This window comes from Lucilia sericata, unplaced genomic scaffold (genome assembly GCF_015586225.1).
Source record: "Lucilia sericata isolate MDLA Ls3-8-SP2 unplaced genomic scaffold, ASM1558622v1 Contig000885F_arrow, whole genome shotgun sequence".
Classification (NCBI taxonomy): Eukaryota; Metazoa; Arthropoda; class Insecta; order Diptera; family Calliphoridae; genus Lucilia; species Lucilia sericata.
This window is the reverse complement of record NW_023994874.1, coordinates 114274-142271: the sequence shown is the minus strand read 5'-3', so window position 1 is coordinate 142271 and position 27998 is coordinate 114274. Positions and strand designations below refer to the sequence as shown.

The window sequence follows — 27998 nt, the reverse complement described above, 5'->3', positions numbered from 1 at the left end:
CTTTTTTTGCTGGGGAAATAATGAACATGTTCCTAATAGTGTTGTTATATTTTATATTTAATTTAGTAATTTATAATTAGATTAATTACATTAGAGGTATCTATCTGAACAAAATGAATGAACATGTGACGTCAAAGTAATAATTTTTTTTCTCAATAAACCAAATGTTCCGAAATTGAAAGAAACTCAATTCAATCAATTTTTTTCTCAATAAACCAAATGTTCTGAAAATGAATAAACCTGATGTCTCAATGCACTCAATTTTTTTCTCAATAAACTAAATGTTCTGGAAATTAAAGAACCTGATGCCTCAATGTAATCACTTTTTTTTCGCAATAAACCGAATGTTCCGGAATACTTAGTACTAAGCAAAACAATGTAACAATATCTTCTAAGTTCTGTGTTAAATTTTAGTTTTTCAAAGGAATTATTTTGTTCTCAATAAAGTCAAACAGGTCCACTGCAGTAAATGAATGTTGTCGAAGCTCCCTCTATTGTCAGAATTAAAATTTTCTTCAAAAACTTAAATTTTTTCTATAACGAATGGAATTTTGATAATATTCTATAGGTCTTTTAAAGATCATTTAAAGAAAATATGAAAAACACATCGGAAAGAATCTTCCGACAGAATCGAATATCTCTAAATAAATTCCTCATTCATTTTTACTTTTTTACGAATATAGTCTCATTGTCTCCGAAAAAACTGGACCTCCTTAATAAAGTAAAAATTTTAGTTTATAGTTTTTTTTTTGTATACGAATTAAGCCAACAAGTAAAATATAAAATATAACAACAATAACAAGAACATGAACTTAAATTTGTTTTGTTTTATTTTTATGGTTTTCTATACATATTTTCTTTAAGATAATAATTTTGTTTAATTTTTCTTTATTTTGTTTAAAATTTTGTTTTGTTTGTTATATTGATACGATAGAACTTGAACGTGAGTGAATGTGTGATCATTTATTTGTATGTAATATGTATCTGTATCTATGTTGATTTGTTTATTTCCTCATTTACTATATTTTCGTATGTATGTATCTGTGTATGTATATATTTTGTTTTTAGTTTCTTTTTTTAACATTTCTAATTATTAATAATTATCTGTTTGCAGTCTTTGGTTATTATTTTTTAAAATTTATTTTATATATTTTTTTCTTTTAAATATTTTTTTTTTTCATACATAAAATAGCTAATAGATAGTATCGTATAGTATGTATGTAGTACATTATACTCGTAGTATGTAATATGTTTGTTTGTATGTATAATAATTATAATAATATTAGTTTCAGTTTAGTTTTTTTTTTGTTTTTCATTATTAATTTTTTAATTTTAGTTTTACATTAATTTCTCTTGCTAATTTCGTACTTTTGTTTTTGTTTTTTTTTCTTCTTTATTAGTTTTAGTTAATTGTGTTTTTATTTTAAATTTATTTTTAATTAATATGTATTGGTATTTATCTTAATCGTTTTGTGGTAGTATGCGTGTGTAAGTGTGAGTGTATGTGTTTTTATGTTTGTATGCATGTAAGTATGTATTTATGTATGTATGTAAGTGTTGTAGTTGTTGGTGGTGGTGTTGAAGTTTAAAAAAAAAGAATTTGGTATTTAATTTGTATGTTTTCTACACTTGGCCATTTTCAGTTAAAAACACTTATGGAAAAATGTTAACAAAATGGCAAAACATTTTCAAAATCTAAATAAACGGTTCATCTTATAGATACATTCCGTTAAATAGATCATTATCATTATTACTTAAGTTGTTGGTTTGTTAATACATTACAATTACAATTAGAATAATTTACTTATTAAATTTCTTATATCTTCTTTTTTTAGACGCATTAGTTATTTTGCTCATTATTATTATTTTTGAAATAATAATAATTGAAAGTTGTAGTAGCGTGAGATTTTATCTAAATACATACATTATTTTGAGTTAATTTAGTTTTGTCTTTAATTAAATTTATTTTACTTTATTATTAATTAATTAATATATAAACATGTACATTATTTACATCATAAATGCTTTGAATTTTTAACATAATTTATTTAAAACTTTTCGCACTTAAAAAATCTTCAAAACACCACCTTTTATTTTGAAATGTGTGAACGTCGGCTTGCACTCCTCCAGGCACACAAATTTTACTATAGAATTTAGCAGAATTTCAGACATTGTTCTAATACTCGGGACTGGAGTCTAGTAATCTTTTTTCTGGCGTTAGGTCGCCTTTGCGCAGGATTCTACTTGTAGTACTGCAGTCATTATGGTGAATATGATGGTGATTACCGCTAGTTGCTGATGATTTGGTTGTGCCATTTGAGTTGCTTTGCAGACCAGTACCATTGCTTAGAACGACAATGTTTGCACCATTAGCGGCTGATGTAATGGGAAACATGCTGGATGTGGAGCCAATTTGTTGACAGCGACAACCTCGCTTCGCGAATTTGCCATAGCATTTCTCACACATTGCCACACAGCCTCGCATGGGCCAATAACACCACAGGCATGGTAGGACGAGTGATAGAGCGCCCAACCAACCCCATCTTTGAGTGCGTTTGTAGGGTCCACACGAGCAGGGGTTATCGACACAGGGTGTACCGGAACTATCGTCACAGTCCATGTCGTTGTCGCGGGCACAGTGGTAGAAAAGCGCTTTAGCACAGCATAAACAGGATGCATAGTCTATTATGGACTCGGCACTGCAGAGACAGGTCTTGTTACAGACCCATGTTTGAGGCAGCGGTCTCGGACTCTGACACTGTTCACAACGGCAGCGATCACAGCGAGGGCAAGTGATTGGATTGAGTGATGACGGGGCATCGCTGCTACCAATGACAATTGGTGTACCCAAAGGACTGGCTCCATTGACAGCGGAGACCATGCCCTGCGGCGTTGATATACCGGTTGCAATGTTGTGTATGTCGAGCAACTCGTCGAGAGCGGGTAGTTCCTTCGCAAACTTGCAAGCGTTGTCGGTGTTTGATAAGGCGGGTTGTTTGGTGATAGGTTGATTTATGGGTTGTATACCAGGCGCTAGAAATCCCCTCGTTTCTGGTTTCGGAGATAGCTTCTCCGTCACCGTTGCAGGTTTTGTTGACGCTTTGGGATTGTGAAGTTGATGATGGGTTTGGTGATTGTGGATGTTGTGGTGGTGGTGCTGCGAATGTAAAAGACCGTCAGTGCCATCAATACCCATCGTTGCGTTCGCTGAACCAGCAGTTCCGGCAAGTCGATGTAAGTGCTGATGGCTTTGGCTCTGTTGTTGCTGCTGTTGGCGTAGTTCACGCTGTGGCAACAACAGCAGGTGATGCGTCGTCGTCTGACCGTTGTCATGTTGACCGGCCGGATGTTGCATTCGTGTCGCATTCTGCAGCTGTTGGGCCGTTCGCAATGGAGTGTCCACATACTCATTGGCGAGCCGTTCGGATTCGGGTCGCGGTTGCGCCAGTGTGACGGGAGATGTTGGTACCGGTTCTGCACTATGGAAATGATTAAGGAAATTATTATTGTTGTTATTGTTGCCACTAATGGTAAGTAGCGGTACTGCCGAGCCAGCGCCCCCAGGTGTTGGCGGTGGAGGTCGACGTCTCGTAAAACTATTCGAAACTGTAACCGAAGATGAGGACGATGATGAGCTAACGTGACTGTTGTTTCGGCTTAGATTACAGGGTCTTTGTGGTAGGAAAGTTAAATGATGTATTTGATAATCGTCAAATTGTGTGGGCTGTTGGGTAACAACATCAATGTTTCCAATATGATTATTATTATAACTGACCCTATTGTATCTAATGTTGTTGGCAACTAAGGGTGTCGTTGCTGGTGGACTCGTCGTTGTCGTTGGAATTGTTGACGCTGTATTCGCCACTGAAGAGGACCACAACGACGATGTGCTATTAATACTACTACTTAAATGATGCGACTGATTCAAATTATTATTTCTACTTAAATCTGATTGGTTTGTACATTGAGGTGTGTTCACTACGTTTGTTACTGCTACGCCTGCTGCTGCTGTTGCTACTGGTGTTGTCTGTGAAGTTGTTTGAGACACTGCGCTCATCATCTCCGGCTCGGGAGCTCTAGGACGATGGACTTTAGGTAACAATTTAGGGGGCCGGGGAGGCGCCAAGGGATCGCCGCCATTTCTGCGATCCATGTAGCGTTTAAGTAATTATGTTTAAAACCTCAATCCCCTCGATATCTTCTCCGGGGATCATCAGTTTTCCTCATCCTCTTAACAGAGCTTTGAAATTCGTACTCTTCAATTACCTAAGAAGATTTCGATCAATTATGTAGATTTTTTGTTGCGTCCACCAATAATTTGATCGCTTTCTGCAAAGAGAAGAGTTAAAAAGAAAACGTTACTTATTTGTTTTTGAAAAAAAGAGAATAATATTATTTGTAAAATAGATCTTAGTTTTTGGATAAAAATGTTTGCTATGAATTTTTCGCACAGTGTATATGTTTACCTAGGAATGTATTTGTTTGTGTTTCTATATGTATTGAACAAGTATTTGTTGAATGAATTTTTTCACACAAAGTGCTAAATGAGAAGAGGCATTTATTAATGAACAAAATTTAAACATTTAATTTGGCATCCAAACTACAAATAGATGTACATTCATTCATACAAACATATGTATATGTAGGTATAATACGATTTATCTGCAGTATGTATAAACGTTTGTATATTTCACTTGTTTTTATACATATTTATACGAATATTTTTTTTTTTTTTTGAATAGAAACTGTTAAAGATTATATCGTAATAAACAAAAAAAAAAAAACAGAAAGAATAAATAAAATTAAGAGAAATGAAATTAAAATTCGACAATGAGCCAGAACCACGCCAAGGTCAATAGTTTACGTACAAGTTTTCTTAAAAACCATTAAATGAATTTTTATAACACATTAACTCATTATTTATGATAAACTCTACCCCTAGGCAGTCTGTATCTTCTATTAGTTATACCATTTGTATTTAACTACAAAATTAACTGGTACTAGAATGGTTGTTTAAATGATTGGTATGTCTAGGTATTTTTTTTGTATATTAACCATTCATTTTAATTTATAAAATCTTTGATTTCCTTTAAGTCATAATTCCCTCTGTCTATTGAGACCATTTCCGATACCAGCGTAACCATATCGGAATACTAATTCTCTTTTATTTGCTTTTAAAATGTCTTGAATGTAAATTTTTCTTTAAGTCTTTATTTTTTTGTTAAATGTGGTTGTTGACCATTTTTTTTAAATTATACCCAAATGAAGAAGTTCTCTGGGGTATTTTGTTGTTTCTCTTTTAGTGTCTATCTATATATATGTACATATGTATGTAGTAGTGTGTGCTTAAGAGAGTATGTATGTGTTTGGCTGTAAACATGTATTTCTTTTATTTTTATTTGATTTTGAGTGCCGGATATGACGTCAATAAGTGGGCGTATATTGTGTTAATTATTTATTTTTCTTTATGTTTTTCGATTATGATGTTTTTGTTGTAGTTGTTTTTATTTTAGCTAGAAATTCCAAGCATCTTTTATGTACATATGTATCTTTTTATTGCTTTACTTTAATATTTTTTTTTTCTAAATAAAACTATTGTTTAATATGCACATGTTAGGTTTACATACAAACATACATACGTACATCCTCCCTGCCTATCTTTGTATAATTTTAACTTTGAACCCAAAAATAAAATATTATTGATTTCTTTCTATAAATATGTAAATTATGTTAAATCTTCTATAACATAAATTTAATATAACGATAGAGCTTAATGAAGGAAAGTTTCAAAGTGTGGCAGAAATTGGGGTAAATATGTAGAATTACGTTACAAAAAAAGTACCACCATTTATTTAGGCTTTTTTTTTTAAATAAATTGTATAAATTTATTTTTCAACCCTGATACTCATTCATACACCTCTTATCGCCAAAAAGCGGAAGTTTACTTAGCAAGTAAACAGTTGTTTTTTTTTTTTGTACATATTAATTAAGACTTTGAAAAAGTACTAAATAACAACAATTATTCATATATTATTAATTTCAAATGTTCACCGCAGTTATTTATAAAAGAAAATCCTCAAAAGAAATTGTTAATATCAATGTGGATTTAAAAGTTTCCGGTCCCGGTTTAATAGACGATATCTGATTAGCATGGGGTCTGCTGAAAACGGAATCTAAGCGATCCTATTAACTTTTAATCTGATCTTGATTGATCTGCTCAAAACTGGATCTATGCCCTTATATTGGACTACAAAAGGCCAATGTCCCCTTTTAACTGCATCTGATCTTGATTGATCTGCTCAAAACTGAATCTATGCCGTTATATTGGACTACAAAAGGCTAATGTTCCCTTTTAACTGGATCTGATCTTGTTTGATCTGCTCAAAACTGAATCTATGCCGTTATATTGGACTACAAAAGGCCAATGTTCCCTTTTAACTGGATCTGATCTTGTTTGATCTGCTCAAAACTGAATCTATGCCATTATATTGGACTACAAAAGGCCAATTTTCCTTTTAACTTGACGTGATATAGATTGATCTGCTCAAAACTAAATTTATGTGATTCTATTTGACTTCAAAACGCCAAAGTTCCATTCCGCTTGATCAGCTTAAAACGGAATCTGTGCTATTTTATTTGACTGAGACTTGAGCTACTATAAGAGTGAATTTTACTATTCAAAACAAAGATTTTATACCTAAAGGCTGTTAGTCATATCCATTTACGCCGGAAGTAAAATCGTAGGTTATATTTAAGAGAAGTTGTTCTCCGACTAATGAGCAATACATAACCATGATCAGTGAGTTTTTTGGCGTACAAAGTTAGAGATACTCTGAATGAAGCATTACCACCTCCCATTGCAGGGAACTATGAATTTTACCAGGGAAATGTCATATTAGATACAGAATCAGTTATCAGGAAGTATTGTTACTTAACTTTGTTTCTACTCACACTTTAAACAACACATTGACCCACCTTCTAAAAGTGATCATCTTGCCTTTTTTGGAATCATTAGATGACATTCTTGAAAAAAATGTTTGAAATGGGAAGCCAAATTTCAAAAGGAAGGCACCAACATTTCAAGAAAAAAAGTCATAACAAACAAAATCATACTCTCGTATTACAGCAAATACAAAACGAAATGTTAAGGGAATAGAGGAGTAAAACAAAAAAATATTTATCTATGTTTGTATATATATAATTCAAACATAAAATAAATATATATTTTTAATATTAGTTTATGCGAGTGAGTGAGTGTATAGCTGAATAAAAATGTGTGGGTATTGTTAAAGAAATGTTGAAAGAACAGATGGAATAATGTCTATTTATTTAAACAGTGTATGAACGTATGTTTCCAAACTGCTCGTGTGTGTTACTTACAACACACTACCCAACAGTTCGACAAAGATTTAATGCAGCTGAAAATTTACAGTAATTTCCACTAGCGTCTAACCACCTGGTTTGCTTTAATTTGTTTTTAGTCAAGAATGTGCTATTTGTCTAGGAGGGACTCTTTGTAGACGAGAGTGAACATAGTTTTCACTTTGCGGTTTCGAAAATCGCAGACAGTCGTTACTTTACTGTTCCCAAGTAATCTAAAGAGAAGACACCTTTAAGCGAAAGGTTAATTGCCATGTATTGACTCCTTTTTAGAACTAGCTTGCTGAATGCCATCTTCTTATCACTAGCACATGTTAAAAAAGTTATTCACCCCGGTAGTCTGGTAGCTAGGTCTTACCCTAAGTGATAGGGACTGTCCCCACCGAACTGCTGGGTATATTTAGTAGTACACACATACGCTCTCGATATACATATTTCAGAATGATTACTAGTATGTGATATATAGTGGGTGAATTTGCCAAGGGTCTGAACAACAAATCTAACTAGTATTCAAAACCTTAACATTTGTTGTATAGAGAGCGGGATACGAGTTATAGGCTAAAATAGGACAACTATTCCAATAAAATAAATCTTCTTTAATATCGATTGATTTCTACCTGTTAAAACTGATTACATTTCAGTTAACGCTATGTACAAAATATACGAACAAAAGTGATCGACCTTAAGAAGTGCTATAAGATATCTAGTACTATAGACACACACACACACTCACATACATAGTACACATAGATTCTTACAGCTGTTAGTCGTAATCGTAAACATACATGAATGTATGTATGTCTGTCTGTCTGTTTGTTTGTACGATTACTTATTTTTCTCTTCTTTGACTTGTATTTCTTTAGTTTTTCATCTTTTTCTGATATTAGTTGTTGTTGTTGTCGTTTCTTCAGGTAGCTGAATATAACTTATATAATAAACTTAAATTTATCGTTATATGCTCGTATACATGTCTACAAACATAGTAGAAACAGAAGTTATAAAAGACTTTATTCAATTAATAAAAGTTTTAAAAGAAATTGAAATGAATTTGTATTTAATTAGATATATAAAACGATTCAAAACTTAAGACTTAAGGTCAAAGTTAAACATCAATGTAACAATGGCGGATTTTCGTTTTAGATGAACGACAAGATTAAGTTTTGATTTAAGCGAGGAACAAAATTTGAGAATAGTATTTAGGAAAATCAATTTCGCCGAAGTAACTAAGTTTCGGTATCTAACTTTATTCTGGAATATTTTATCTAAAGGGATATACATATAAAAAAAACTGAATGATTCTCAGAACGACCATTCAGTTTTCGATTAGATTTAGTTTTAAAATGGGGAAACAACTATTTTCTATGTTAAAGTGCTGGTGATTTTAAACGATTTCAAAGTAAAACTTTAGAGCTTGAGAATTCTGAAAAGGAATGCATTCTTTTGCACACCTGTGTTATAATGTCTATGTGTATGTAATGTTTAAACGTATGAAAATGAGTAGATTGTGCGTACAAACTGTCAGGTTTTATTCTTTCTTAAGGCAAAATGATTGTGCTAAAGTAAAGGATAAAATCACAACAATAACAACTACATCGACAACGTTTTAGACTAAAATAAAAGAATAAAAAACAAAATGAAAAAAAGAAAAGAATCATCAAGCTGTCTTTTGTTCTTTGTATCTTCTGAGTGGGTACCCTAAGTATGGCACTTTGTCATTTTCCTCTTTGGCCAATATTCTTAATGAACCTCTTATGAGTCCACATACATACAAACATACACCCATATGTAAGTATGTATGTATGTGAGTTTCGATTTTATTAATGTGCTCTTTTACTCTTGTTGTAAGCAGTAGACGGACGACTTACTGACAAACGAACAGACAGACAGATACACAAACCAACACATGAAGAGCCAGTCTCCCAAATGCATAATTATACACATAAATATTTAAACAAACATCCTGCAGCAGCAAATAGAAATAAAAGAATTGTGTCAAAAAGGAAGCAATTGAAGGTAAAGCAAAGTCATTAATTAAATTTTTAAACAGACAGTGGATTTATGCAGAAAATTACAGTGCAGCAAGAGTAGAGAGAAATAAAAAGAAAAATTATTAAATATGAAATGGATTTACTTAAATAATGGGCTACAAGTCAGCAGTTTGTCAATAGGGAATGTGGAAGGAAGTTTAAAGGAAATTCTCAAACTGACATTTAACTACATCTATGAGTATTAGAAAATAAAAAGAAAAAAAAAAGAAAATTTTCCATGTCCTTTAGACAACTAATAGCAATGACGAAATTTTAAGTAATGACGTCAATGTTGATTTTATTTATGTGTACGTGTTTGCATAAATATCTATCTTTCCATTAACACTTAAATTCAATGACATCAATCACCATGCTAATTAGGTAAATGATTTTTTCTTTTAAATTTTTCTAAAATATATAAAAGTATACATATTTAACAGACTAAAAATTTTTAGAGGATAATGAACAGGCTGGCAAGTTTTTGTCTTTTTTGTTTGTTGAATATATAAAATTTCACGATCCACTTTCCAGCTCTTAAGCACGAACAAGCACTTCATTTTAAAAGTGGGTATAGACGCGCCTTGTAAAACACCCACACACACACATACATATTTACCTTACCAACAGGATATATTTATATGTATGTTTGTTTCCATGTGTATATTTTTATAATAAAGTAAGTAGGAAGATATTTTGTTTATGTACATTAAAAACATCTGTGTGGGTGTTTTTTATATTTGTATAAGTACCTGGCAGTGTTTAGAGTATTAGACTATTTTTATTTTAAATTACTTTACAGGAAAAACCATTATAATACACGCATACACACATACTTACAAAATGTTTTGCGAAGAAAGATGATAATTTATGTTTGTCATTGAGTTTGTAATTTCATAAGAATCATTCAAATTTTTAGGGCCTAGCGAGCTATATAAACATTGTTTGGTTGTTATTTTAAGTATAGAAATGTCCACTTAAATTCTATTGAGTTCCATATCCCATTGCTGTAGTTTAAGGTTCTAGTTTAAGAGCTAGAAGTAGAATTTTTGGCAAGATCAATACATTGATCGCTCCAGATCATATCTATATGTTAATTAGAGAAGCAATTTAGGCAACCAGTTTTAGAGAAATGAAGATCGCTTAAATGGGTTGATATCGGTTTGGTTAGACCATTCTATGTAACAAGATCAATGAGCCATGTCATGTTTAGTAAAGTACTAGAGCCTGTTTGTTTAATCATTAGAAGTAAAATAGTTTGGTTATCAAGAAGATCCTCATACTATATTTTGATTAGCCGGCCATTTTCACACAATTCCTTTACACGATCCAAGCGGTAATTGTTAATGAAAACTGCCAGTCTGATCGCTAAGGAAGGTCTCATAGTATAGACAAATATTGATCAAATATTCTCAGAGAATGTCCAAAAAAAGAAGATAACTTCAGTTCTACTTTCAAGACCTTTCATTAAGTATTTTCGACAAAAATGGTCCCTCTAGTGCTGTAAAAGTACTGAGTATTCGATATTCTTAAGTACCTACTCTATATTTTCTAAGTGTCATTGTTTTCAAAGAATTACAATATGTTTAAGAAACTATGAAGGACGGAAATAAAAATTAAAGTACTTGAGATTTTCTTTTGAATTTAACTCGACTTTAAGTGAATTCTATTTAAATTTGAAAAAAAATCAAGGTGGTTATGCTCGAGTTTACATTTCCTTTAAAGAGTAAGTAATGTTTAACATTGGTTCAAGGCTGACAAAACATTTGTCGTGAACTCTAGGTAAACAGGACAATAGCAACAGGTGAAATGCAGAAGCATTTAATAACTAACGGTTAGGCTGATCGTAATTTAATTCAAAGATAACGATCTTAAAATTTTGTAGTAATTTGACAGCAATCGAAAATGTTGATTGTAATTCGGGTTAGAGGTCAAATTAAGCTGATCGAAAATGTTATCAACATTTTGGGTTAGAAGTCAAATTAAGGCAATGCTCGAAATTTTTGATCGTATTTTACCATTTTTGTTCTACTAAACATAAATGTCGGGTGTGTTTTTAGGTTTCAGAGATAATGATCTCAAAATTTTGTAAAGATTTCATAGCGATCGAAAATGTTGATAGTAATTTGGGTTAGAGATCAAATTAGGGCAATGATCGCAAATTTTGTTCTACTAAATAGAAATGTCTGGAGTGTTTTTAGATTCCTCTTTAGAACTCTGTTTGAAAAACCCTTTATTAACATTCAATTCAATTAGTTTCTAATTAATTTCTCTTTATGGAACCTATTAAATATGCTGCCCTGGGGCTTTACGTTAATTTCTTTTAAAATAAATTAAAAATACATATAAATTACTAAATAATAATTAAGAATTCTTAAAGAGTAACTAAACAATTAAAGAAAAAAAGGTTGAAAAGAACCTAAAACTAACGTTTTCACTGCTATTTATATAGCTACCAAATGGTTTTTAATTGATTTTAGAAAGAAAAGAAAAAATTTCATTCAATACAAGCAGCAACACACAGCAAACTGTTGAATTTAGCTCCGCACAGCAGTATGTACAAATATGGAACGGAAATGAAAACAAGCACCTGAACATTATGTCACTCAAACATGGATCAAATATGGAAACATTTATTGTTATGATCGTGAATTGACGGTCATAGAACGTGCACAGTGTTGTCAAATAGTTACAAATTCCATTAAATAAAATAAAAAAATATTTAATAGAAGACAAGAACAACAACAACAACACAGCAATAATACAATACAATTTAGTTTTGAAAGCAAATTATGAGTTGTAGGGTTTTGTTGTTGTTTGAATAGAACACATTTTCTATATTTCTATACATACAGTCAGTCAGTGTGTTGTTGTTGTTTTTGTTGATTTAGAAGTGGAAATGGAAATTATTCATAGAAAAATTATTGTACATTTCTAAATGAACACGATGAATATTATAGTATTTTATTATTGCTGTTGTTGGATGGATGTATGGTGTCTGAAATATTATTATTTGTTGTTGTTGCTGTGTATATATCCACACATTTATACACGAATACTTTAACATTTTTTATATTTTATTTTCTTTTTTTTTAATTTCAAACGTTTGCGATGAGTGGTGGCTGGTAATGTTTGCTTTGATTTGCTAAACGTTGTTTATGACCGGATATCCGCAACTATTTTTGTGTACGAGTATAAAAAGAAAAGACAAAAAAAAAGAAAGAAATACTACTCATATGTATGTATGTTTGCTGGTATGTAGGATTGTCTCTTTATGTACATGTGTTCCTCTTAAAAAAATTATGTATGGGTTTTGAAAATTTGTAAAATACAGACATTTTTATTTATATGAATAATTTTTTCCTCTTTAGTCTTTAAATTTCTTTTTAATTACTAACACCAACATGCAAAGACAGACAGACATACATAAATATCTATATGTTTGTGTTAGTAAAGTGAAAATTTTGCATAAATTGCTTTAAAAAAAGCCGTCTGTCGACACAGTTTTATATAAATTTGTAATTTCTTAAAAAAAAAACAAATTCTATATTTTAAATATTTTCATGCTTAAGGATTTCCTTAGAGGCTCAAGCATAACAATTTTATATATGTTTGTGTGTATATGTACATACATACATACATATTGTACATATTTTCATAAAAGTAAATATGCCTTTTACTTAAACGAAATGATTGACAGACTACACTGAGGGAAAAAAAATTGTATTCCAAAAATTACTTTGCAATTAAAACACAAAATTCAACAATAGTATTGTTACTCTAAACATATTTCTAGTTTTTGCAACCATATTATATTAAATCAATCATTAAAATGATTGCCACAATCATTTATATGATAACAGCAAGCAATTTTTTTTATAAAATGTCATATCATAACATTGCTCTTCTAATATGATAACTCTAAAGAGTAACATATTGTTTGCCACAAACATATACTTGTTTACTGTGATCATATATATGATTACGTCCGTCATTTAATTTATTAATTATAATATGATGACAACAACTCGAGAAATGTTTTCAGTGACCATAATATCGTAGAATTCATTGTAAAATTATTACAATAATTGCTGTAATCACTTTCCATCATATTTTTTCTTTAAGTGTAAAAAATAATTTATATATAATAATATTTTTACAAGTTGTATATAAAATATTTATATCTATAAGAATGTTTTTAAGTATAAATATTTGTTTTTTTCTTGTATATACTTATTTTGTTTATTTTTGGATGCTTTCATTTTGGTAATTTGTTCTTGCTGCTGTCGTCGTTGTTGTTGTTGTTGCTGCTGTTCGTTTATTCCTAGTGTCGCCTCTAATTCTGCTACTAACTCATCTACATAAATACATACTATTACTGCTACTGCCTGCCTGACTGCCTCTTAAATTTGTGTTAAAGCTTAAAATAGATCTTAGGAAATTTTTAAAATTGACAACAATTTAAATATAGATTTAAATAAGATTTTGCAATTTTTATAAATTCAAATCACATGTTTGTATTTGCTGATGCCAACACAAAAATCATCGTCAGCAGAGCGCATTCATAAAAACACCATGCACGCGAATCCAAAGGCAAATATTATAATTGTGCCCACAACAGGCGAACGAACGAACAGGCAGGACGTACGTATAGACAGATAAACAGATACAGAGTCTTTCTGTCTGTCCGTCATACCAAAATTCATTTATAGCCTACACATCGAGTACTATGTAAAACAGAAAAATAATAATTTCTTATTCTATTTTGTTTGTTTGTTTATTTTGTTTTAATGACCGACTAGAACCAATAAATAAAAGCAGACAATTTTTACATTATAATATTGAAAGTTCTCTTGATCTCTATTTTGGTCTATATAAAGAAGGAATAAAGTGAAAATTTGTGAATTCATAGATAATAGTATAATAATAATGTTATTTCTTCTATTTTATGTTATTTTATTAAAGAACTTCCGCTATTTTAGAATTTATTTACATTTAAAAGTTTCTTAGAATTTTACTTAACCTAATTTTAACCCTTTAACGTTCACCTCGTTTTTTTATTCTAACTTTATTTACCGCTAAGGGTGACGGTTAACATGCACTCTTTAACTTGCTATTTAAGAAGTTTAGAAGTTTGAAAAAGTTAAGAACTGAACTAGAACTGAACTAGAACTGACCTAGAACTGAACTAGAACTGAACTAGAACTAGAACTGAACTAGAACTGAACTAGAACTGAACTAGAACTGAACTAGAACTGCACTAGAACTGAACTAGAACTGAACTAGAACTGAACTAGAACTGAACTAGAACTGAACTAGAACTGAACTAGAACTGAACTAGAACTGAACTAGAACTGAACTAGAACTGAACTAGAACTAAACTAGAACTAAACTAGAACTGAACTAGAACTAAACTAGAACTAAACTAGAACTAAACTAGAACTAAACTAGAACTAATCTAGAACTAAACTAGAACTGAACTAGAAATGAACTAGAACTGAACTTACGTGGATAATTTGGTGAGGACAGTGTCGTTCTAACTATAAGGAGACTATCTAATTTAACTTGTCGCTCCATAGATTAAAAATAGGCAGTCAGAAAGCTAGTACAAAGAAGTGTAAGTGACAACTCTCTAGTTTACTTGGGGACAGTAAAGTGTTCCAATGGAACAGTTCCATTCGCTTACAAAAGAGACACCCACCTAAAATCACGACAGTCTCGTCTACAAAGAGAACATATTAGAGGCGAAAGACGAATTTCAGCCAAACAGGTGGTACGACGTTAGTAGTGTTGATGTTTGTCATTTTCGGATGCATTGACTCTTTGTAGAACTGCTAGGCAATGAACAAAATTTTGGTAATAGCTCATATACTAACATAAAAATATATAAGTATTTATGTGTGCTTTTATATATATATATATTTTATATATTTTATTGTATACATATGTATGTATGTATGTATTTATTTAAGTTTCTTTATGTTTTATTTTTGTTTTTATTGTTGCTTAAATTACAAATCAAGTTGTTATTACACTTTTAGCTGCTTTTTTTTTCTCTTGAATTTGTTGTATTTGGTTTTGTTGTTTTTTTTTTGTGATTTTGTTGGTTGTCAATGGCGGTTGGTGGTGTTGTTGTTATTATAGTCGTTGTTGTCAAACCAGTTTATTGTAATAATGATTGTTTTACTACACACACTCTATGTTCTACAATAACAAAAAAATATATATAAAAAATATAAAAAACAACAACTACAAAAAGCAAACTTTCAATCCATCTTACAAATGAAAAAAGGTGTGTGTGTTGGAAAAACAAACTTGGTTCAAATGAAGTTTTTTTTTTTGTTTTCATTCGTAAACTTATGGTTTCGTACAATTTAAACCAAGTTTATCTATATAACAAATGAATGATTGAAAATGTGTATCTAGAACAAAAACAAAAAAATCTAAACCTTATTATCTAGCTTTTATTGTACTTTATTGTATAATAAAGTTTCTAAAATGTTAAAAGATTATTTAATATGTATATTTAAAAAAAAACAATAACAAACTCTTTGTAGTAAAAAAAAACTTAACAATCAAAATTGTTTATAGATACACAGATTTGTGACGTAGTAAGTTGAATTGAATACAAAAAAAAAAACGTGTTCATTGTTAAGTTTATAAATCGTATACATATGACTGACTGACTGACTGCAATTATTACAGGCAAGTCCAACGGCTTGTTTAACAAAAAAATAAAAATCGTAAGAAAAAAGCACTTATCACATGCATTTCAACATTTTCAATTCTTTATATTTGTAAATTGTTGTTGTTTGTAATCGAAATATAATAAAAAATATTAATGTTTCTGTGTGTGTGTGAGTAATTTCAACACCTGTGCTTAATCAAGAGTGCTTTTTGATAACAGCAACTAACTCTTTACCCTGCAAATCTATTAAAAATTTTCCAGATTACCGAGAGTATCTGAGTAGTTATACTCATATGTTTTATTTAATTGTATTTATAGTAAAACCTACGCAAACTGTAATTAAATATTTCAAATATATTGGACTACATTTAGTTTTTGAAAAAGTCTTAATAATTTCTTGACTTTTTAAATATTTTAACAAATTCCATTAATATTGCGGCAGATTTTTATTTCATTATATTTTACGAAATGTAAAGGTTAACTTTAGGTATCAATTTATCCTATTTTAAGACCTATAGTTACGATTGAGACAAAGAAATAAAATTGAGTTTAGTTTGTTGGCTAATTAAGGATCAGTCTTTTCAGATTTGATCGGATTACTAAATGATCTATCTCAAAGTTAATGAGAACTTATTTTCAAATCTTTATTTCTTCAAAATTTTTGGCGGGAATAGTTTTCGAAACTACTTTTTCCGATATTATATCTTTTACTGAGTCTCAAGAAACCCTCCTTCCGTCAAACGATTTCTTCCGTGTGTAAACAGACGGATCCAAGATGGCGAAGGGAGTTGGCCGTGACATCTTCTTTGAGGAATTTGGTATTAAAATCTCTTTCCGACTCAATGATGACTGTAGTATTGTTCTAGCTGAATTATCAGCGATAAAGAGGACGTCAAATTGGCTAAGGTACTATCGGTCAAGCTCCTATTAAATTCCTAATTGGTATCTTTTCCACATCTATAATAGTCCATGAATGCCGTACGTCTCTCAAATAGATGGCGAGACATTCGAACATCACCCTAATTTGTGTCAGGGGACACGGGAGTACGTATGGCAGCAATGTTGCTGACATTCTGGCAAGAACTGGAACCGCGCTTGGCGAACTAGAAATAGATCAGTTCCGTGGCATGTTCCACTTCTTGCAATTAAAAGGCAGATTAACGAGTACTGCTACTCTACTGCTCCTGACCGATGGTCGCGAGAGTACACTTTCTCGATAGCTAGAGCCCCATACGTATCCATGTATTTGGTCGGTTTGGCGATCTAACCGATTTGTCGAATATTTCATTGAAACGCCTTACTGCGTTCATTAACTTATCAGATTGGGTGTGAATCTTGAATTCCCACTAAACAGGACGTAATCCTTCAGTAAAGACTTTTAACCTTGCAGTGCAATCCTGCCTGGTTCTTCTTCTTGACGACTTTACTTTCCTTACTCTTCCTCTATATACTCTCTTTTCTACTTTTTTCTATTTTTCTTCTTCTTAGAGGTATTTTTACAAAGGGGTCACCATGGACCCAAGTAAAGCCGAATTTGGCTACATATAAGGCCCATAATTTAAAATTCCGGTTATCGTTTGACCGGTAGATATTGTGAAATTTCGCATAGAGCGTTTCAATAAAAAAACAAATATTGAGAAAATAGGAGAAATCTGTTTTTTTTTTTTAAATCCTATTTTAAACTGTTCAATTGGGTTCAGTTATTAATTAACCGTTTAGTCAGTTACGGGGCTAGTGTTAATGATAATGAAATTGTTTTAGAAGTAAGTAAAGATCAAAGGTCACCTGAAAAGATTGTTACAATCCTAGAAGAAGATTTTTAGACTAAGGGTTTATAAGTTAAGGAAATAAAATATACTACATATTGAAAAAGGTTAAAGGTCAAAAGTCATATAAACAACTTTTGCTTAAATCTCTTAAAAACCATTATGTTTGCATCAAATTTATTAAATATTAACTAAAGATCATTTCATTTAAGAGAGTGAAATTAGTTGCTATTAAAAACTCTCTTCTCTGATAAACCATAACTACCTCCTACTACAATTTCCAGTTGGGTATTTTCGTTAATATATGTAAATAAGACTGTTGATAGCCCTATAAATATTTTTAAAATGTTTAGAATAAAGTATATAATTTTTTGCACGAGTTTTGTTTTTGCATATTTATGTATGTACCCTACAAAAATGAGACTTAATAAAAATAAAATAATAAAGAAATAAGTGAAAACTGTCAATGTAAGCAAAAAAATTAAATGGAATAATCAAAAGACCAGTGAGCAAAAATATCAACAAACATATGACATAAAATTAAAGTAAAATTAAAAAAAAAAAAAAAATTAAAAACAAACTGAGAACACAACAATAATAACAACAACAAAAAATGCAATTATCTCTAATTTACTGAATGAATTCAAAATAAAAACACAGATACAAACACATACATTGCAAAATAAATATTCTCATACAGTGATAAAAGCAGACATAGATTTTTTTTCTGTGAGAGATATTATTGTCGTTGCATTGAATACAATAATAAAATTAGAAATAAAAAAAGAAAAAAAATTTGTATCAAGAACAAAAATAATAATAATAATAAAATTCAATGCGAATACAATTGCACAAACTGCATGTGACACGTTATGAGTTTTTTTTCGATATTTATGCGATTTTATGACAAAAATCTATATTTATGCATAAATATTTTGCAATTTATGAATATTTTATTAGAAATTAAACACAGCATAATCTACATATGTATGTGGAAATTAACAATTTTAAAAAAGAATTTCAAAACTTTAAATTTTGCAAAATTTACCTTTTACAAATATCAAACTAAATGAATTTGTAAATGCAACAAAATTAAGTAAACTAAAAAGTCCACTAAATAGAAATTTTCTCATATAAAACAGAAACTATTTTTATCTTTCTTATTGAAAATTTCTGCTATTTTTACCAACAGAAAGATGTCATTTTACCGTCTCCACCTCCTCAAATTTATGCACAAAATATCTTAAAATGTATCTCATGTGTGTGTGCTGCACTCTACTCTTTTAGATACAAATGTATGCAAATAACCCAGAAATTTTTATACAAGGAGTCAATGTCTCTCTACATAGTGTCCAACTACTGATTTATACCTTCTTGAATAATTTGTGAAGCAATCTTTACTTTAAAGCAGAGATAGTGAAGTATATTCAATGTCAGTATTCTCTTTAGTGTCCTTAAGTAATTAGGATCATTTGTAATGCAATCTTCACTATAAAGCAGAGATGGGCAGAGATCTCTCTTTCCTTTATCCTCTTGCCGATGCCTGCTTTAGTGTCTTTAGTAATGCAGAGAGAATGTCAGTCTTCTCTTTAGTGTCCTCAAGTCATTCAGATCGTTTGTAATGTAATCTTTACTTTAAAGCAGAGATAAGCAAAAAACTCTCTTTCCTTTATCCTATTGTCGATGCCTGCTTTAGTGTTTTTAAGTAATGCAGAGAGAATGTCAGACTTCTCTTTAGTGTTCTCAAGTAATTCGGATCATTTTTAATGCAATCTTCACTATAAAGCAGATATAGGCAAAGAACTCTCTTTCCTTCATTCTCTTCTGCTTTAGTGTCTTTGAGTAATGCAGGGAGAATGTCAGTCTTCTCTTTAGTGTCCTCAAGTAATTCGGGGAGGAAAACAATTGTCATGTTAATGTTTCTAAAGGTTTCTAAAGATTAGACATTTGACTTTCTCCTAAGACAAACATGTCTTACAGTTAATGCTGTAACATATGTATTTCAAGAAATACACTGTGAACTGCAGGGATTTTACTTTCACAGTTGCGTTTTTAGTCTCAACATACGACAGACTTTTACTGCAAACTAAAGGCTATACGAATAAATATATATGTATATATATATTCTTTTTCATTAAATATTATGAATATATGTATTTTCAAATGCATTCATAGCATTTTGTAGACAAATTTTCCTATTCCAAATATACTATTAAGGCGTTTATATAAACATAATGACAGTGGTACGAAACTGTCGAAAAACTTCTTTACTTTAAATGTCGATAAAATGCAACGGTAGTTTTAGAAACCATTAAAATATAATTTCATAAATTCTTATGCTACGTTCACACGTATGTATATAAAACTAGTTCTCTAAAGCATGGATATGTTTCTCAGACCGTCATCGAAGTAATTATATAATCTTAAGGATCAAAAATGCATATTATTATGATCATCAAATGAAGTCTTCAGATTTTTTTTTTGCAAAATTAATAGTTTTGAAATTGGTTCTTAACGACGGCTTGTGTTTCTCTTTAAAAACCTTAGTTGTACAGAATTATTCTTATTCTTCAATTGCGGGTGATTGAACTCTAAAAATAGAAGGATCTAACATGTCTTTTTAATGCCTCTAATAGTTTTGATATGGGTAACTAACCTTGGCTTGTGGTTACGTTCACACGTATTAAACATTTGTAGTTGGTTTACATTTTACATGGTTTTTGTAATTGCTAATAATAGCGAATCATATAGTAAAGCAAATCTAAAATGAGAACTTCAAATCTAAAGCAACTAAGTAATAAATACATAAATAACTGTGTAATCACATCAATTTTAATAAATATATTGTTAGTGTGAACATAGACAGAACATTACAAGATCAGCTGATTATAAACTTCAGTATTATTATTGTTATACAAAAATCGTATACAATAAGTGTAAGAAATGATATTAATTGTATATTTTAATTTAATTTATAAAATTTTCATTTTGTTTTTTTTTTTCATAAAAATCAAATCCATTTCACTTGCAACAACAAAGTTAATCGAAAATCATTAACAATCTACGCAAACAGAAATTGTATTTTTTTCTTGTTTCTAAAATAAAAATGTCATAAAACAAAATAGCAATTGCAAAATGAAAAGCAACGAAAGAATTTTGAGAGTAAAAATAGCAAATAATAATAAACAAATGTTTTTACGTAGTATGAAAAATAAGTAGGAAAAAATAAAAAGAAAAAAAAAATGCCACAGCTAAATGAAATATGTTTTAAATTCATAATAAATCTAATGTTTATTACGAGTAGTAGATATGAATGATGATGCTAATGATAAAACTTTGAACATTATCGTCATAGATTTTTGCACAAATTTTCAAATTTCTTTCACTTTAAAGGATTATTTTAGATATAAAATGATAATTAAGGTTTTATAGGTATATACTTTTTAAACGATTTTACTTTTCCTATACTCTATTATAGTAATTAATGTAAACATGTTTCTTACTTCCTAGTTGATTTCTCTAGAACATACTTTTTCTCATTTTGTTACGAATTTAGCTCATACACGTAAATAACCACAATTTATTTAACGTAATACGTAAGAAATACATTGACAGATAGCAATTTTACATTGTTGCCGACATTAAATACTTGGGACATTTTCAAGAAAAACGTCATTTAATTGATGCCACAATAGCATTTAAATTTTTACATTACACATAAGACTCTTCTAATACTATGAATTTATTTGAAAATGGTTAGTTCTTTCTCTTAATTTTTACACTATGCTGAGGGGAAAAAAATGAAAATCGAACTTTAGTTAGCGATGACAAATGTTTAATTGATCTTATATGCAGTTTATAAGAGCAAATGGTGTCAATTAATATATGTATTACTGATCTTCTATTGTGATCTTTTAAAAATAGGTTAATTTTAGCAATGTTTGTAAGAAGTGAAAATTAATATTAAATCACCTTTTTAAAGTTATTAGTTACGGAACTCGCGTCTCTAGGTATTTATCTAATTTATCTCTAAAATATGATTAAAATTTACTAGTTTCATAGGATTTCTTAAACTTCAGTGATCTGTCAAAGCAGCTTTAAACTACATTTTTCTACTGGTTAAAATTTTTTTAGTCATTTTCAACTAATATTAAAGGGTTGGGAGCCCCTATAAGCCAGTGGGTAATCTGGTGGTTATGGGTTCGATTTTTTACACTGTATTTTATGTTCTAATAAAGATTTCATATTTTTTAAAGAATTTAATATGAGAAGATTCCAAGTAATTTTGTTTCATCTATAATGTTTCTCAAAATCTATTCAGAAGTCTAAGAAGTAGTCTATTGACTTTTTTTGATATTCTTCATTTATTTTAGTTTAGATAAAGGCTAATAATAGAACCCTTACGTAACATAACCAGTTAGAGGTCTCATTCTCTATCTGCTGTGTAGTGTCTTTAAATAATGCAGAGAGGGAGTCAGTATTTTCTTTAGTCCCCCTAAGTAATACAGAGAGGAAGTTAATCGTCACTTTAGCAAAACTAGTTAGTTAGTTAGTTTGAAAGGAGGATATACATCAAATCTGAAGAATAGGTGTCTATCGGGCTTGTTGTCCGCTCCTTAACCAGTGCTTCAGGTGGGAATCGAACCCACCACCTCCGATCTACCAGACTAGAACACTAACACTAACTAACTAGCGGAGGCACACCGGCGCAAAACTAAGTATTCAAAAAAGAAGAGACTTTAAATTTATTAGTTATTTAACTAATCGGAAGTAATCTACTATTATAGGTTTAATTGATCATTTGTAATTGAAGTAAAATGTAATGAAAATATTTTAAGAATCTATGGACTTCCTCTTAAGATAAATCGCGTCTTAATCGGACATTATTTACTTATTTTTTCTATATATTTTATTATGAAATGTTAGAATCTGAATAGAACTACATAGTTCCCTAAAGCATGGATGTGTTTCACAGACTGTCATCGAAGAAATTATATAATCCCGAGGACCTAAACCTATACATTATGATCTTCAAATGAAGTTAAAAAGTCTTCAGAATTTCTTACAAAATCAATAGTTGTGAAATGGGTTTCTAACATCGGCTGGTGGTTAATTTAGAAATAGGTTGTTTCTCTTTAAAGACCTCAGTTGTAAAGAATTCTTCTTATTCTTTAACTGCGGGTGAATGACCTCTAAATACCCTCGTAAAATAGCACAATCTGACATGTATTTTTAATAGCTCCAATAGTTTTGAAATTGGTTCCTTACCTCGGCTTATGGTTAATTTTTAGGTTGTTTTTCTATAATGACCTTAATTGTATAGAAAAATTCTTATTCTCTAACTGCAGGTCAATGACCTCTAAGTACTACATTAATAAAATTGTCGGCAACTGAATATCATCAAAAAAAGAAGGATCTGATATGTTTTTTTAATGGCTCTAACTGAATGTTATTGTAACTGAGAGAACTCCTTCCATCACAGATTACTCAGGAATTCCAAAAACAAATGGGGGTTAGACTATATATTTAACTTATTACTTATTCGGACCTTTCTAAGAAACTCCTTAAATATTGATACGGAAATCAATAGGAATCTAGGGAATGAAGTTTTTATTCAACAAATAATGGAAAACACCATTCAGCTCTAAGATTATCAAAATATACAAGATTTTCGAGGTCAAAGGTCATAAAATCCTGTAACTTTATTCTAATAGAAGAAATGCTCTTTGATTTAATGTTAAAATAAAAATTTCATGGTTTAAAAAGATCAAATCGAATAGACTGGAATTTAAAAAGTATCTTCAATATTTGAGCTTAAATATTCCACTTTATAGATATCTGAGGTTAGTTTTTTCATATTTTCAGGACCCAAAAGTCTTGTTATATGAAGGCAATAGTAAGATTAGATAAAAGTAATGCTAAAGACAACAAATTATAGCGGAAATTAAGAGAATTCTGATGACAAAAAAGGACCTATGAGGTGACAACAAATTATTTCGGAAATTAAGAGGATTCTGATGTCCAAAAAGGACCTATGAGGTGACCACATATGCCTTTCCTATTTTATTAGAAAAAACCTTGTAAAACCAGTTTCTTTTGGTCCACAAGCTCTTACTGTTATTGCTTTCTTTTTCATGGTCTCTCCTAATATTTATTAATAAAACGTATGCATGTAAATGTTCACATATTTTAAATTTATGAAATATTTATGTAGTTGATTGTATATATCCCCCTAATTAGAAACTTCCCGTTTAACGTTTAACTCGTAAAATCATTGTACAACAACGTTGTAGTTGTTGTTTTTTTCGTGAAACCAATCAAATGGTTGATAAAATTACACTGGTAATATATAAAAAAAAATTGTCTCCCTCTATAAATTCATAAAAAATTTTAAAGAGAAAATAAATTTTTATAAAAATTTTTAAATTCCTAAACTTAAGGGTTTTAAGGGTCTTGAAATAAATAATAATAATACTATATAGTTTAATATTAGTAAAACTTACATTGTTTTTAAAAAGCAATCCAATATAATTAACATAAAAATTCGTTCGATGCCGTTTTGTGGAAGATTTTAAAATAATCCTTAATTCTTTTGTTGTTGTTTTTTGTGGTCTGTTGTTGTATGTATTTAAATTTTGAATTGTTTAGATTCCACAATGATTTAAATCGAATCAAATCAAATTGAATCGTAGTCAAAGAAGAAGTGAAAAAAAAGAAAATTAATGATGTTTTTGTTGTTGTTTCACAGAAATAGTAAAACTCATTTAAATCTTTTATAGTGTTTAACTTGTTGTAATAATCCACACACACACACAGGCATACACACAAAATCCAGACAGGAAATGACAGATGGTTGAATATGCCGCTGTTGCTGCTGCTGGTTGTTGTTGTTTTTAATTTTGTTGGTTTCTTATTTAAGATTCATATACATACATCTATCTAGCAGATATTTATGTAAAGAAAAACTTACATTTCATACATTCAAACAAACATAGATAGGTTTTTAAGTATTTTACTTTTCTTTTACTATTAGATGTTGTTGTTTTTGTTTTTGTTGCTGTTGTATGTATTATTTATAAATGTATGTTTTTATGATGTTTATTTGTTGTTGTTGTTTGTGTATAACTATGAGTAAGAAGTATGTATGAAGAAATAATTTATGTTTTTTTTGGATTTAACACACAGTTGCACTTTTTTCTATTTCTTTTTCTTTAATAATTTCTTTTTTTTTAAATTGTGTATAATTATTTTTTTTGTATTAAATTCTTATAAAAATTTTAATAGAAATTTGCAAATTTAAAACGATTTTGTTTAATTATTTGTTATTTAAACATACTACTACATATTTATGATAATGAGACGGTGTTGTTGTTGTTGTTGTTGATTTGCTGAATATTTTTTTTCTTCTTTCTTTAATTCATTCATAAATTATTTTCAATATATACATTTATATAAACACAACATCGGTGACGACGATGACGACGACTACAACGATGATGATGAGGATGTTGATGATGATGATGAAGAAGACGACGACAACGAAGAGTTTGAAAACAACAACGATGATGTTGAAGATTTTGTTTTAGACATACATTTATTATAGCTACGTTTTGTATTTGTAGTTGTATTTGTTGTATTGGTATTTGTAGACGTGTATACACTTAATTCACACAATTTCATTTTATTTTATTTGAATTATTTTCTTCCTCTTCTCTTTTTATTATTATTTCTTTTTGATAATACTTTTTTTTTTATAAATTTTTGAAAAAAAAAAAAAAAAATATTTTTTGTTTAATTTTTGTATTTTAGCAGAAGATTTGAGAAAAGATTTGTTTGATTTTTTTTGTATGCTGTTGTTGTTATTATTATATTTTTAGGCACTAAATACTTTTCGTTATTTTTCTTTAAATTTCGTTTAATAACATTTGCTTTAAAAACTGAATGAGTCGTTGCTTAAAAGTGTTATCGTCGGATCGTTAAAATAAGCAGGATTTATATTTTATAAATAAATTACATTTAAAAGAAATTAAGGCCTAAACGTGTGGTCACTTTTTGTTGTTGTTGCTGTTAGTTTAAAACGTTTTCTTGGCGAACGTACAGAGGCGGATATATACTCGATTTTAATATGGACACGCACACTCATTCGGTATTTCTTTCTTTATAATTTTATTTATTTGTTTGATTTTTTTTTATTTTGCTTTCTTGTGTAGTTGTTGTTAGTCAGCCCCGCGACGGATCGATCGATGGTACGAGACAGTTTGTTAGAAACGCTTTCAAGCGAAATAAATCCAAGTGGTTGTGTATCGCGCACTGTCTACCTCGAACTAATGTCTGTCGAGGTGGTTTGTTGCATGCGTGCCACTCTCACGCGAGTCACGGTGCCTTAAAGTACAATTTAGTAGTCAAATTGGGCGAGGAAAGAGAGTTAAAATTAAATGAGAGAGAATCAACACACACATACACACCATTACATTTACATAAGTAGATTTCAAGAGTGTTCGGGAGCGTATGATTATTAGTTAGGGATCTTTTCGTTTAACACGTTAAGATAAATTCGCCGTTAATTATATTTTCCTGCTTTAGTTTGTAGGTGTGTGTGTGTACGAGAGAGAGAGAGTGGGAGAGAGAGAGTTTGTAATCTGAATGAACTATTAGTAAAAGAGAGCGTTTAGCTAAAAGATCATTTATTTTCTTTTTTAAATTCGTTTATATTTATGATTTATTTGTAAGATATTCAATTATTTGTTTGTCTGTTCTCTATTTTTTTCGCCGTGTTTATCGATGACGTTGGTCTTTTGCCCATTTTTTCAGTTAGTTCTTTTTTTCAATTAAATAAAATATTTAAACAAATCCCCCTACCCCTTTTTTAAACATTTAATTTATTGAAAACTTTAACAAAAAGTACTCATTACTCATAATTTAATTATTTATTAATACTTTTAGTTATTCTTTATTATTTTCTTTTTTAGTTTTTATTATTGTTAGAAATTTTCAATTATTTAATTTCTTTATGCACATACTTAGTTATTTTCAAATTGATTCACACTTTTTAAATTCATTCAGTTTTTTTTTTAGTTTCTTCGTTTCTTTCATTCTAAATTTTTTTGATTCAAGTTTTTTTTTCTTAGTCGTTTATTTATTCTATATACGAATGCGGCGAGGCGAATACATCGACGACGAATGCGAAAATAACAAAGACAGCAACTACTAATTCATTTGCGAAAAAATTTCAATGAATGAATTTCAACGTCGTTCTTTCTGCACACAGTTCGATAAGGTCGTTCTTATGTACGTGTCTGCTGATTGTCAACTTTTCTTATTGTTGTTGTTGTTACAATCTTAATGTAGTTGCTGCTGTTTTGTTGTTGTTTGTTTTCCGATTTTTCCAATGTTCTTTAGATGTTTTGTTGCTGTTGTAATTGAAATTTAAAGAGCACGAACCGTCCTCACTTATAGACGTTTTTGTGAAAATTTAATAGGAAATCCAAAAAGGTAAAAATGTGACAAAAGTATCTTTGTAACTATATACATAGGTACGTTTGTTTGTATATCGGGAGTATATGTATGTATGTTTGAATGTATGCATATAGAGTGTGTTCGCGTGCGTGTGTATGTTTGTGTATCTATGTGTAAATGTTATAAGAATATTGTGAAAATAAAAAAACACCAAACGTACGTTTATACGCACTTTTTTGTACTCCGTCCGCTTTGGAGGAAATATGAAAAACGACTGATTCGCACACATACTTGCGCTCTCCACAAACTAAACCAGCTCTGAGCGAATGAATATCTATCTGTATGAATGACTCTTATTTAGGTTTATGTGTATGTGTCTGCGGATGTAAAATAAAGTGAATCAAAAAGAAAAAAATTATAACCCAACTAACAAAATGACGATTAATCTTATCTACTAGTCCATGGACTAGTCTTTAGACTTATTCCCCACTTGTAAGGTTAAGGTGGTTGAAACCTGAGTGACATATTAGTGTTAAAAGAAGATTAGTTGCTAACAGCACCTCTCTGGTTTCAAGACAGGGGTCGGTTTAATGTCTAGTGTAATCAATGTACTCCGTCACTGCATGGATCCTCATTTCCTTTATGAGGCTACTCGTGGGACCAAAAATTATGAAACAGAAGAAG

General features: G+C 30.0%; 1 protein-coding gene across 3 annotated transcripts; it reads right to left on the bottom strand.

The window, feature by feature from the left end:
- Window positions 1-152: 152 nt before the first annotated feature.
- LOC119608824 (protein sprouty) lies at window positions 153-27596 on the bottom strand. Of its 3 annotated transcripts, none has more exons than XM_037963359.1 (3): window positions 27535-27569; window positions 24362-24470; window positions 153-4329 (listed from the first exon to the last, which is right to left on the bottom strand). In XM_037963359.1, the coding sequence occupies exon 3, from the start codon at window positions 4151-4153 to the stop codon at window positions 2177-2179; it is 1977 nt and encodes a 658-aa protein (XP_037819287.1). In that variant the 5' UTR covers window positions 4154-4329; window positions 24362-24470; window positions 27535-27569; the 3' UTR covers window positions 153-2176. The 3 variants fall into 3 exon arrangements, with proteins under 3 accessions (XP_037819287.1, XP_037819288.1, XP_037819286.1); XM_037963360.1 differs by having other exon boundaries at window positions 27547-27565; XM_037963358.1 differs by having other exon boundaries at window positions 24362-27596.
- Window positions 27597-27998: the final 402 nt, after the last annotated feature.

Excerpts from the sequence above, each read along its gene's own strand:
- LOC119608824 (XM_037963358.1), bottom strand. The coding sequence starts at position 4,153 with ATGGATCGCAGAAATGGCGGCGATCCCTTGGCGCCTCCCCGGCCCCCT.